The 11,916-nt window shown below is 34.7% G+C and overlaps 16 protein-coding genes and 2 non-coding genes across 19 annotated transcripts. All coding sequences in view use genetic code 11, as the record gives it.

The window, feature by feature from the left end:
* Window positions 1-122: 122 nt before the first annotated feature.
* psbH (photosystem II phosphoprotein) lies at window positions 123-350 on the bottom strand. The gene has a single exon. The coding sequence runs from the start codon at window positions 348-350 to the stop codon at window positions 123-125; it is 228 nt and encodes a 75-aa protein (YP_003434004.1).
* Window positions 351-461: 111 nt separating this feature from the next.
* Window positions 462-593, top strand: psbN (photosystem II protein N). The gene has a single exon. The coding sequence runs from the start codon at window positions 462-464 to the stop codon at window positions 591-593; it is 132 nt and encodes a 43-aa protein (YP_003434003.1).
* A 66-nt stretch (window positions 594-659) lies between these two features.
* Window positions 660-761, bottom strand: psbT (photosystem II protein T). The gene has a single exon. The coding sequence runs from the start codon at window positions 759-761 to the stop codon at window positions 660-662; it is 102 nt and encodes a 33-aa protein (YP_003434002.1).
* A 172-nt stretch (window positions 762-933) lies between these two features.
* psbB (photosystem II CP47 chlorophyll apoprotein) lies at window positions 934-2,460 on the bottom strand. Its single transcript has one exon. It carries the CDS (start codon window positions 2,458-2,460, stop codon window positions 934-936), a length of 1,527 nt encoding a protein of 508 aa, YP_003434001.1.
* A 457-nt stretch (window positions 2,461-2,917) lies between these two features.
* clpP (clp protease proteolytic subunit) lies at window positions 2,918-5,024 on the top strand. Its single transcript has 3 exons — window positions 2,918-2,986; window positions 3,817-4,107; window positions 4,773-5,024. Exons 1-3 carry the CDS (start codon window positions 2,918-2,920, stop codon window positions 5,022-5,024), a joined length of 612 nt encoding a protein of 203 aa, YP_003434000.1.
* A 136-nt stretch (window positions 5,025-5,160) lies between these two features.
* rps12 (ribosomal protein S12) lies at window positions 5,161-5,274 on the top strand (one part of a trans-spliced gene, as the record gives it; the record has 2 gene entries for this part). Coding sequences YP_003433999.1 and YP_003433954.1 both cover window positions 5,161-5,274 — 114 coding nt within the window.
* A 714-nt stretch (window positions 5,275-5,988) lies between these two features.
* rpl20 (ribosomal protein L20) lies at window positions 5,989-6,342 on the top strand. The gene has a single exon. The coding sequence runs from the start codon at window positions 5,989-5,991 to the stop codon at window positions 6,340-6,342; it is 354 nt and encodes a 117-aa protein (YP_003433998.1).
* Window positions 6,343-6,603: 261 nt separating this feature from the next.
* Window positions 6,604-6,909, bottom strand: rps18 (ribosomal protein S18). The gene has a single exon. It carries the CDS (start codon window positions 6,907-6,909, stop codon window positions 6,604-6,606), a length of 306 nt encoding a protein of 101 aa, YP_003433997.1.
* A 234-nt stretch (window positions 6,910-7,143) lies between these two features.
* On the bottom strand, window positions 7,144-7,344 carry rpl33 (ribosomal protein L33). Its single transcript has one exon. The coding sequence runs from the start codon at window positions 7,342-7,344 to the stop codon at window positions 7,144-7,146; it is 201 nt and encodes a 66-aa protein (YP_003433996.1).
* A 573-nt stretch (window positions 7,345-7,917) lies between these two features.
* On the bottom strand, window positions 7,918-8,046 carry psaJ (photosystem I subunit IX). Its single transcript has one exon. The coding sequence runs from the start codon at window positions 8,044-8,046 to the stop codon at window positions 7,918-7,920; it is 129 nt and encodes a 42-aa protein (YP_003433995.1).
* A 360-nt stretch (window positions 8,047-8,406) lies between these two features.
* trnP-UGG lies at window positions 8,407-8,480 on the top strand. The gene has a single exon. It is a non-coding gene; the product is annotated as a tRNA-Pro (tRNA).
* Window positions 8,481-8,616: 136 nt separating this feature from the next.
* trnW-CCA lies at window positions 8,617-8,690 on the top strand. Its single transcript has one exon. It is a non-coding gene; the product is annotated as a tRNA-Trp (tRNA).
* A 115-nt stretch (window positions 8,691-8,805) lies between these two features.
* On the bottom strand, window positions 8,806-8,919 carry petG (cytochrome b6/f complex subunit V). The gene has a single exon. The coding sequence runs from the start codon at window positions 8,917-8,919 to the stop codon at window positions 8,806-8,808; it is 114 nt and encodes a 37-aa protein (YP_003433994.1).
* Window positions 8,920-9,083: 164 nt separating this feature from the next.
* On the bottom strand, window positions 9,084-9,179 carry petL (cytochrome b6/f complex subunit VI). Its single transcript has one exon. It carries the CDS (start codon window positions 9,177-9,179, stop codon window positions 9,084-9,086), a length of 96 nt encoding a protein of 31 aa, YP_003433993.1.
* Window positions 9,180-10,617: 1,438 nt separating this feature from the next.
* psbE (photosystem II cytochrome b559 alpha subunit) lies at window positions 10,618-10,869 on the top strand. The gene has a single exon. It carries the CDS (start codon window positions 10,618-10,620, stop codon window positions 10,867-10,869), a length of 252 nt encoding a protein of 83 aa, YP_003433992.1.
* Window positions 10,870-10,885: 16 nt separating this feature from the next.
* Window positions 10,886-11,005, top strand: psbF (photosystem II cytochrome b559 beta subunit). Its single transcript has one exon. It carries the CDS (start codon window positions 10,886-10,888, stop codon window positions 11,003-11,005), a length of 120 nt encoding a protein of 39 aa, YP_003433991.1.
* A 22-nt stretch (window positions 11,006-11,027) lies between these two features.
* On the top strand, window positions 11,028-11,144 carry psbL (photosystem II protein L). Its single transcript has one exon. The coding sequence runs from the start codon at window positions 11,028-11,030 to the stop codon at window positions 11,142-11,144; it is 117 nt and encodes a 38-aa protein (YP_003433990.1).
* Window positions 11,145-11,265: 121 nt separating this feature from the next.
* Window positions 11,266-11,388, top strand: psbJ (photosystem II protein J). The gene has a single exon. It carries the CDS (start codon window positions 11,266-11,268, stop codon window positions 11,386-11,388), a length of 123 nt encoding a protein of 40 aa, YP_003433989.1.
* The last annotated feature ends 528 nt before the right edge of the window (window positions 11,389-11,916 follow it).

Genomic DNA, 11,916 nt, shown 5'->3' with positions numbered 1-11,916 from the left:
CCGGAAATACCGAAACAAATAAATTCCACGGTCGAACTACCAGAATGGTTTAGAAATCCAAATCTTAAGTAAAGTAATTTTTTCTTCGATTGAAAGACTAGAACTTCATAGTTCTTATAAACCTAACTCATAGCAATTCCATCCAGTAAAACAGAAGAGTTATAAATTTCCAAAATAATAGATAGGAATATCGCAAATAGAGCCATTGCGACTCCCATAAGTGGTGTAGTCCCCCAGCCCGGAGCTACTTTACCATATTCTGAATTCAATGGTTTCAATAAACTCCCTACATTAGTTCGTCTTGGCCTTGCCCCAGATCTAGAACTATCCTCTACGGTTTGTGTAGCCATAAATCCTATTTAATGATTGGTTGAGATCTGTTGACTTTGTATACTATTCCGTTGTAGTTGTAAATAAACGATCTTATCGTAGATCCATTGTGATCTTGAAATTATCTAAAAATGGAAACAGCAACCCTAGTCGCCATCTCCATATCTGGTTTACTTGTAAGCTTTACTGGGTACGCCTTATATACCGCTTTTGGGCAACCCTCTCAACAACTAAGAGATCCATTCGAAGAACACGGGGACTAGTTGAAGTAATGAGTCTCCCAATAGGGGAGGCTCATTACTTCAATTGAATCGTTTTAAAAAATTATTTCATTTTTTAGTCGGAACCTTAGGGGGTTCTCGAAAAAAGATAGCGAAAAAAATTATCCCTAAAGTCGAGACTAAAAGGAATGTATAAACCAATGCTTCCATAGATTCGATCGTGGTTTACAATTATAGCTTCCACACCTATTAATTTTGGGATCATTTACCATATAAAGAAAGAAAAAGAGTCAAAGAAAAGATGGTGATTCAAGTCAAGATTTCTCTGGTACCCGATGTCAAAAAAAAAAATAGAGGCGAAAGATACCACAGCAATGTCGTATCAGACTACTTGTCTCTTTGTAGTTGGATCTCCAAGTTTTTGGAATGTTCCAAATTCGACTTGAGCATCCAAATCTGGATCAATACCAGCAAAAACATCTCTGAACAAGGTTCTAGCACCATGCCAAATGTGTCCGAAAAAGAAGAGTAAAGCAAACGTAGCATGCCCAAAAGTGAACCAACCTCTCGGACTACTACGAAAAACACCATCGGATTTCAAAGTAGCTCGATCTAATTCAAAAATTTCACCTAATTGTGCACGTCTAGCATATTTTTTCACAGTAGCAGGATCAGAATAACTTACTCCATTAAGTTCACCCCCATAGAACTCCACAGTTACACCTACTTGTTCAACACTATACTTTGATTCTGCCCTTCTAAAAGGAACATCAGCTCTCACAATTCCGTCTTCATCTACCAAAACTACCGGAAATGTTTCAAAAAAAGTAGGCATACGACGTACAAAAAGCTCACGCCCTTCTTTATCTTTAAAGACGGGGTGTCCTAACCATCCAACAGCTATTCCATCCCCGTTGTCCATTGAACCTGCTCGGAATAATCCCCCTTTTGCCGGATTATTACCAATGTAATCATAAAAAGCTAATTTTTCGGGAACTTTAGACCAAGCTTCTGATAAACTAAGATTTTCGGCTAGCCCGGCGCTAACTCTTCGATATATTTCTTGCTGAAAGTATCCCTGATCCCACTGATAACGAGTAGGACCAAATAATTCGATTGGGGTAGTTGCTGAACCATACCACATAGTTCCAGCAACAACGAAAGCTGCAAAAAAAACAGCAGCGATACTACTGGAAAGTACAGTTTCAATATTGCCCATACGTAATCCTTTGTATAGACGTTGAGGAGGACGGACACTAAGATGGAATAGGCCTGCTAATATGCCCAATGTACCCGCTGCAATATGATGAGAGGCTATTCCTCCCGGAACAAAAGGATCAAAACCTTCTGCGCCCCATGCTGGATTTACAGATTGTACTTTTCCAGTTAGTCCATAAGGATCGGACACCCATATTCCAGGACCATACAAACCTGTTACATGAAATGCGCCAAAGCCAAAGCAAGCCACCCCTGAGAGAAATAAATGAATTCCAAAGATCTTGGGCAAATCCAAAGAAGGTTTTCCTGTACGTTCATCAGTGAATATTTCTAGGTCCCAATATACCCAATGCCAGATAGCTGCCAAGAAGCACAAGCCAGAAAACACAATATGTGCTCCTGCCACACCTTCATAACTCCAAATACCCGGATTCGTTACAGTTCCTCCTGAAATACTCCAACCACCCCACGAATTGGTTATTCCTAAACGAGTCATGAAAGGTATAACGAACATACCTTGTCTCCACATTGGATCAAGAACGGGATCGGAGGGATCAAAAACCGCTAATTCGTATAAAGCCATCGAACCGGCCCAACCTGCAACTAAAGCTGTATGCATTATATGAACAGAAATCAATCGACCGGGATCATTCAATACGACAGTATGAACACGATACCAAGGCAAACCCATGGAAATACCCCTTTATCAAAGAAAAATAGACACTATGTCGCTTTAATTTTATCGCATTGGAAAAAGACTATAGATACTATGTAGCTAACCTTTTCAGTAGATTCTGTATCAGAAAGGGTTAATATTTATTCCATTCCATTGAAAATAACGGAACAATTCTGTTCGTAAGAACAAAGAGAAGCAGATCTATTCTATACCCGATAAGTACCAATACGCAATGGGAGGATTGGTCCCATTTTGGGTGAACGAATGGATAGATACTTGTTTATCATTCGAACGATCGATACCTTCGTTTCGTGAAAATTTTTTCTTTATTCATTCTGTCTTACTCTATAAACCTTCCAGTCTCTATATCAAATAAAATAAACAGAAAAAAAGGGATGAAGACAATAAACAATTGATTGTTACGTTTCCATATTAAAGTAAAGTATAGTACTTAATTTTTTTCTTTAATTTAATGCCCATTGGTGTTCCAAAAGTACCTTTTCGGAGTCCTGGAGAGGAAGATGCGGTTTGGGTTGACGTATAGTGCGACTTGTCAGATATATTGGGTCATATGGGATTTACCCGTTCTCTCCCCCGATCGAGATATCCTCTGTTTCGCCCAAGAAATAGTGTATTGAGTAAACCATCAATCATTCGGAGCGTGAAGTGCAATTAGATCAATTTATATTGGGGATCAATATTATCAATTTAGAAGAATTTATGGTTCACTTGGACCGATAAAATAAAGTATCCAGGCTCCGTTCAGAAAATACCAAATCGGTAACAAATTGGTAATATAATATAATATATGTACGATTACCACTTGTATCATAAACGATTCTTATACTTCCTATTACTACAGGAGTGATCCCAAACTGCCAACCAAACCAATGGAATAGTATGATGAATACATCAAATAGTTTGGGGAAAGCAAGACACGAAATTAATAATAATAATAATAAAAAAAAAAAGAAGTCATAACAAAAAGTGGTACTGAGACCATTTGCCCTATATGTGCAAATCGAATTCGGACGGATCTTTTCCCGGAGTAGACCATGAACCTAAAAGAATTGAAAGGGGCCCATTCAGGAACAAGAAAATGCCATCGTGATTTGAATCTCGATGAAACAATACATCAATGAGAGGTTAGTTTAATAAGTTCAGTCAATTCTTTTTTTTTTTTAGAGGGAAGAGAGCCAAAACTCATCTCATTTTTTTAATAGAGAACCCCTCATTAAAAAAAACTTGTTATAGAAAAAAAGAAATAAAACTGGAATCGACACATTGATTCTTTTTTTTCGCAAATTTTTTGAACCGTATGCATCCAAAGGTGCACGTACGGTTCCTAAGGGATACAATTTTGTCCTAATCAACCGACTTTATCGAGAAAGATTACTTTTTTTAGGCCAAGAGGTTGATAGCGAGATCTCGAATCAACTTGTTGGTCTCATGGTATATCTCAGTATAGAAGATGATACTAGGGATCTTTATTTGTTTATAAATTCTCCCGGCGGATGGGTAATACCAGGAATAGCCATTTACGATACTATGCAATTTGTGCCACCTGATGTGCATACAATATGCATGGGATTAGCCGCGTCAATGGGATCTTTCATTCTGGTCGGAGGAGAAATTACCAAACGTCTAGCATTCCCTCACGCTTGGCGCCAATGAGTTTTTATTTGAAAAAAAAAGGAAGACTATGCCTTCGCCATATTGATTATAAATCAAATAATAAGTAATAATAGCATGGCATTTCGAGTTCGATATAAACAAATTATTATTGTTTTTTCATGAGATGAAATTTTGTATCGAAATAGTAGTATGAAACAAAGGTTATTTCCGATTTTATCTTATGTGTCGGAAGTACATTTCAGCGTCACAAACCATTTTTCTTCCACACTAGAAGTCAGTCTCTTTCGGATAATTATGTTATGAAAGAAAGAGTACGAAAATGAAAAAAAAAAGATCATTTTTTCCTTATTTGATCGTATAAGAAAGAAACTTTGGGATTACTAAATCACAGACAAGATAAATATATAAAGTAACAGAACCATCATAGTATTTTTTTTACTTCTACGAAAGGAAGGGTGGTAAATGGATCATTCAACGATCTGTATCGGATGAATTCTATTTCTTTCTTCTATTCTATCGAAGAAAGAAATAGAATTCCATTGCGGAGCCGTATGCAATGAACAAAAGATGCCTGTACGGTTGTTCAATTCTATTTTATTTTTCTTCTTGTTATTTTTTTTTTATCCCTTGCTTGAGTTTAGCTCAATCATGCGAAATAGAAGAACCGTTCATGATGTTATATCAATATCATCAGGGTTATGATTCACCAACCTGCTAGTTCTTTTTATGAAGCACAAGCAGGGGAATTTATCCTGGAAGCGGAAGAATTACTGAAACTTCGCGAAACCCTCACAAAGGTTTATGTACAAAGAACGGGCAACCCTTTATGGGTTGTATCCGAGGATATGGAAAGGGATGTTTTTATGTCAGCAACAGAAGCCCAAGCTCATGGCATTGTTGATCTTGTAGCGGTCGAAAACGAAAATACTGAGGATTTCGTGTAAATCTATTTCAAACCATAATAATTCGAATTTTCTGTGATTTGATATTGAATAGAAATGATTCATAATCATAAATCATCAGGTTAAGATCGATCTAAACCAACTCATTTTATTCTATATATAGATATATACATACGACATGCCAACTATTAAACAACTTATTAGAAACACAAGACAGCCAATACGAAATGTTACGAAATCTCCCGCTCTTAGAGGGTGTCCTCAGCGTCGAGGAACATGTACTAGGGTGTATGTGCGACTCGTTCAGATCATGAGTTTGAATAAATGAGACAATTTTTTCAGTATCAATGATCAGTACCAATGAATAGGATAGATAGAAAAGATCTATCATATACCTTGTATGTATATGGAATTTATGGTTTCCATTGGTGCAAATCCAATCATCTAGATTTGAAATAAGAAGCAATTCCCCATTGGTAGCAAACGGTTATCCATTAAGCGGCGGAAATTATATTATAAGAAGCAAAAGAATTATGCTTCTTTTCTTGAAAGAACGGACTAACAGGGTCAGCTACCTAGCCAACTTTCATAATTAAATGCCGTCACTGTATGGATAACTCTTTTTGTGAAAGAGCTATTACTGTATAATTGATGGGTAGAGCCAAAGAGTGTGAACTATACAAGTTCACAATAACATTTGATTAAATGAAAGAAGAGGCTCCGGTGTATAGAAAGGACCTCACCGTTTAAGAGGTAACCATAAAAACGATGGAACCCACTATTTTTTTTATTTAGTATCGTTAGACTTTCTTATTTACAGGTGAAATAACTTGAAGGAATAGAATTTAAAATCGTGGTTGGGAAGGTCATAGTAGCAAAAGCCATTGGAATTGAGATTTTATATATCGGAATAATCCGTTTTGGTATTAATTGACCGGGGAAGGGGAAAAGGATGACTGAAAGAAGAGAAATCAATTAGTTATTCATTAAGGTTTAATTTGATTCAATGACCAGAGTTAGACGAGGATATACAGCTCGGAGACGTCGAACAAAAATTCGTTTATTTGCATCAACCTTTCGAGGGGCTCATTCAAGACTTACTCGAACGATTACTCAACAGAAAATGAGAGCTTTGGTTTCCTCTCATCGAGATAGAGGCAGGCAAAAGAGGGATTTTCGTCGTTTGTGGATCACTCGGATAAATGCAGTAACTCGTGAGAATAAGGTATTCTATAGTTATAGTAGATTAATACACAATCTGTACAAGAAGCAATTGCTTCTTAATCGTAAAATACTTGCGCAAATAGCTATATCAAATAAGAATTGTCTTTACATGATTTCCAATAAGATCATCAAATAAAGTAGATTATAAAGTAATATACAGGAATGATTGAAACAGAATTCCCCGGAGAATGAACTCCGGGAAGATATACAATAAAAATAAATTAAGATAAGTAGTAGGAATGAACGAACATGTTTCAATAAAAAAAAAGATTTCTTCTTCCCCCATTTTTTCTTTCTTATAACACAAGAATCAAATCTGGATTCTAGACCTTTTCGAACAAAACATCAATCTGAGCTTGAGTTCCGATTGGAGTTTTGAGTCAATTGAGGAGTATGCCTATTTATTTCTGGTTCTAGGACCAGTAGTTCTTGGGATCGACTCGGCTCTCTCAAATTGTTTCTCATTATTAAGAAAAGGTAACAAAGATAAAATACGAGCTTGTTTTATAGCAATAGTAATTAATCGTTGTTGTTTCAAGGTTAATCTGTTCACTCGTCTAGATAATATTTTTCCTTGTTCACTAATAAATCGACTAATTAAACTCATGTTTCTATAATCGATTCGATCCCCCGATCCAATTGGGGGCAAACGCCTACGAAAAGATCGCTTGTATTTACGAAAAGGTTGCTTGGATTTATCCATGGTTTATTCCTTATCTCTAAAATTCTATTCCTTTATTTATTTCAGATCCAACCGAAATAGGCCTTCTTTGATTAATATATTATTTATAGTATTTAATTCATATATTATCACATGAAATAATATCTACATGAAATCCGGTTTGATTTGTATATAATATGTATATTATATATGTTAAGTTCTTACTCTTCCTGTTCTTTGGAAAGATCGAACACATGATATGATGTTCCCTTCGATCTATTTCTTTATTTCACCATGAATAGTATGCTTGTGACAATAGCGACAAAATTTCCTCAATTCTAATCGACTGGGTGTATTGTGGCGATTCTTTTGAGTAATATATCTAGAAATGCCCGGCGATTCCTTATTGACACCGTTTCGGACACAACTGGTACATTCCAAAATAACTCTGACTCTGACATCTTTACCCTTGGCCATGACCCTCCTTTAGATTTTGGATCGACTTAACTTAACTCTTCTATTTTCGATCCGAACCGAAGAAGAAGAAAAAAATCAATAGAAGTTACTAACTATAAATGCAATTTCTAAAGATTTCGTTGCACTTATTTCATTCTACTTATTTTGTTATTATCTAATTAATAGAATATGTATTAATAGCGTAATTCTATTATGTAATTATATTATTAAGTAATTATATTATTAAGTTAAGTAATACAAAATTAGAGTAATAATTAAGTAATACAATTTCCTTCTAACTATCAATTATTTCTATCCTAAATCCCAATATTTCAGTTAAATATTTTCTTTCTATGCTATGAATTCATGCAGCCTGCCCTAGACTGGATACAAATTAAAATTGAAATTCAATTTTCCTAAATTCGATCTTGGATCTACCCGATTTTTTATGAGGTTCAATACACTTTTTTGTCCTTTCCTTCCTATCCTAAAGAATTGAAAAGCGGAGGCTAAATTTGAGTCACGTCATGTGGAATTTTATTTCTTCATTTCTTCACATATCAATAACTCATCTTCACATATCAATAACTCAAATTAAAAAAAAGGGAATGACAAGGCATCGGGGAATAAACGATTTATTTCTATCAATAGACCCGCTAAAGACCCAAACCATAGAGTACTTAGCACAGGTGCCACAGAGAGATATGTTTTTATATCTCGCATTGAAAATCCTCCTTCTTTATTGTAATACATATATGGTCAGATGCTGGAGTTCAAGATCATTTGTATTTATTTTTACGCGGAATTCCTAACTAAAGTAGATATGTAGAATGAACCAATAGATGAGATTTTCATGTCCCCCCAAAAGAAAAAAAAAAAAAGAACCCCTTCCTCCCGAGCATTAACGATAAATATTCATTTTTTTTATACGTTAGGTTGGGTTTCAGATGTATATAATTCTTTTATTATATGAAACCAAAAAGAAGAAATGACAATAAAGTTGTATATAAATGTAGGATAAAATAATGATGTGGAAAACAAGACACGGATTTTGTACAATGACACTGTACAACAATTTTGAAAAGGGATGTAGCGCAGCTTGGTAGCGCGTTTGTTTTGGGTACAAAATGTCACGGGTTCAAATCCTGTCATCCCTACCTATTACTTCTCCTATGGGCAGTAACGAGGGATTAATTGAGATCAATTAAAATGGGACATAATCTTGAATTTTTGGATACTATACGTATGCTAAATCCGTTATAAATGGTAAAAAAATATTTTTTTCTTTTGAAAGCGCTCTTAGTTCAGTTCGGTAGAACGCGGGTCTCCAAAACCCGATGTCGTAGGTTCAAATCCTACAGAGCGTGATTCCGTCTATCTTATATCGAATCATAATAAACTAACTTAACAAAACAAAGTTGAATTGCAATGACCCCCTGCAAGGAGGAGGTCAATCAAAAAAAGAAATGTTACTCTACTCAATCAAAGGTCCAATTGATCACCACGTCTGTATTGTAAATAGGCAGTCACGAATAATCCTGCTAAAGTAATAGGAATTAGACCTAAGACGATTCCAAATAGAAAAACTTCAATCATTTCGGTTTGTTTAAGGGGATAAAAAAAAGAGGTAAGATCTATCCCTAAATATTAATCTGAATTATCCGTGAATCTCAATGACCAAGGCAATGAGTGCGGGAAAGAACCATAGAATACTCGAGATCCCCGAAAAATATTTTTATGAATTATCCATTTAAGTCATTTCAAATAAGTCGTATCTTGTTCAAACCAATAAATAGAGCTAGGGTTATAGTTAAAGCAGCCAGTAGAAAACCGAAATAACTAGTTATAGTAAGCATGAAAGGGCTAAATTAGATATGTTTTTTTGCTACATATGTTGATAAAACACTTACCTAAGTTTCCATTTTTCCCAGATACGAGGGTAATAAAAACCAATTAAATTAAAAGAATTAGTTTAGTTCCAATGGAAAATTAATAATTCATCAGTCATTATAGATAATACTAAAAAAAAAGATAGAGTGACATAGGTAGAAAAAAATTGATTCATCAAATGTACCATCGACCAATCCTGTGATTCCGAATCAACAGATTCTTTGTGCAATTTGTGAGTTGAGTAAAGGAATAGTAATAAGAAGTGTGTCGTGTAATTTCATTCAAAAATGAAATTTCATTTTATTTGGAATGAAAGAATTTCATTTGCAAATAACTTCAATTTTTTTGATCATTTCTTTTCTTTTTCAATAGGATCTAATCCATTTTTTGGGGGGGGGCGAATGGCCTGATACTACCTTATTGCTTATTTTAATTTTAACTACTTGCATTCAGTATAGTAATAGGTTAGTTAATTCCCCATAAGATATCGAATAATAAGAAAAAAGCGTTCCACGATCCATCGAAAGGATCTATCGAAAAACGAAAACTTTTACTTGAATTTACTTTTTTTTATTCTTTTTGTTTTGGGGGTCAAAAAGTCGATTCGACGACGAACCACTTCAATTATCCTTTTAGGTTCTATATTCTGTCTTTCCATATCATAGAGTTCCATACTTGTAGTTCGTTCAAGAAAGAATCCTTGTCTTGGACCTAATCCAACAATGATTACATCACGAATATTGATTTTTGTTTTCTTTTTTCATTAGATCTTATCTACTATATATTTAAATATTTAATATATTCTATATTTAATATATTCTAAAAAATTTTTATTTAGAATTCTTGTTTTAGTTATTTTTATTTTAGTTGTTTTGTATTTATTATATTATAATTATACCAATTTCTATTATACCAACCTATTACTTGAAATGAAAGAAAACTTTTAACCAAAAAAAGGAATAGATTTCGCTCTAATGGAATTGTGTGAATATGATAATATCTTTCATAAAATGAATTAGTAGAACCCATTGATCATTGACTTACATTTTCCCAATATTTTGACTTTCTATTACGAAACCCATAAGGGAAACTTTTTAAAAAATTTGAGAGTTTTCTATTGATCCATTTTTCTATTGATCTAATGAAATAACATACATATAGTTATCCATAGACAAGGAACAAAAAAAGAAAAAAGGAATTGTGTAGCAGTTCGGTACCGATCCAGGCTGCGTTGCTGTGCCAGAGGAAGGATAGCTATACTGATTCGGTATACTCGAAATACACCTTTGGTACAAAATTGACGATCTCACAAAGATACAATATCAGTAGTTTTCTATTTACTGATTTCATCTTTCACGGAATCGATTCCCTTTTTTGAATGTACAAAAATTTGTGGAGCTCAGCATGTCTGGAAGCACGGGAGAACGTTCTTTTGCTGATATTATTACCAGTATTCGATACTGGGTTATTCATAGCATTACTATACCTTCCCTATTCATTGCGGGTTGGTTATTCGTCAGTACGGGGTTAGCTTACGACGTGTTTGGAAGTCCTCGTCCAAACGAGTATTTCACGGAAAGCCGACAAGGGATTCCATTGATAACCGGCCGTTTTGATTCTTTGGAACAACTCGATGAATTTAGTAGATCCTTTTAGAAGTAGGAGGCCCTCAATGACCATAGATCGAACTTATCCAATTTTTACAGTGCGATGGTTGGCTGTTCACGGACTAGCTGTACCTACCGTTTCTTTTTTGGGGTCAATATCAGCAATGCAGTTCATCCAACGATAAACCTAATTCAAATTAAAGAACTATGACACAATCAAACCCGAATGAACAAAGTGTTGAATTGAATCGTACCAGTCTATACTGGGGTTTATTACTCATTTTTGTACTTGCTGTTTTATTTTCCAATTATTTCTTCAATTGAAAGAAAGAGAATAGTAGGAATTCTCTTATCCCATTCGGAAAGATACCATCTTCATAATTATCCATGACTGTTTTTGTGTCTAGCATGACCACTTGATGAAATGTGGAGGAAAGTAGGAGAAATGGCCGATACTACTGGAAGGATTCCTCTTTGGCTGATAGGTACTGTAACTGGTATTCCTGTGATCGGTTTAATAGGTGTTTTCTTTTACGGTTCATATTCCGGGTTGGGTTCATCTCTCTAGTACTAGTAATCGGATGGGCCGTATTGTAGACCTGAAAAAGTAAGAACTTAGCGGGTCCTTACCCTCCTTTGTCTGATTTAGAACGGAAAGGGCCCGCTGAGTTCTTACCCTTATAATGAGATTTTGATCTATTCCACAACCTACAAATTAAATTGGTTAGTTATCCAGTCAACATAATCAAAATATTCTATTCGTAGAAATGACAAAATAGATCCTTTGCTCTGATGTTCAAAACCACTCCACTCTATTCTTTTGTTTCTTAATGATGTTTGTGAAGAATTGAATCTATCGATTGATTCATAGTCCCTGCCCTTCCCACATAATATATTCACTCTTAGGAAACAAGAAGAAAGAAGGAATCAATCGATTTTCTAGATAATCCAATATAATATTATATTTATATGTATAATATTATATTTATATGGATTTATACGGATGAGACATCCTGCAAATCATTTCTAGACTAAACTAATGGAACTTTAATCAAAACTACTCAAAAAAAAAAAACTCTGATCAGATAATAGATTA

Source organism: Typha latifolia, chloroplast (genome assembly GCF_019914945.1).
Source record: "Typha latifolia chloroplast, complete genome".
Classification (NCBI taxonomy): domain Eukaryota; kingdom Viridiplantae; phylum Streptophyta; class Magnoliopsida; order Poales; family Typhaceae; genus Typha; species Typha latifolia.
Note: the sequence above shows the minus strand (reverse complement) of the source record. Positions and strands in the feature narration are given on the sequence as shown.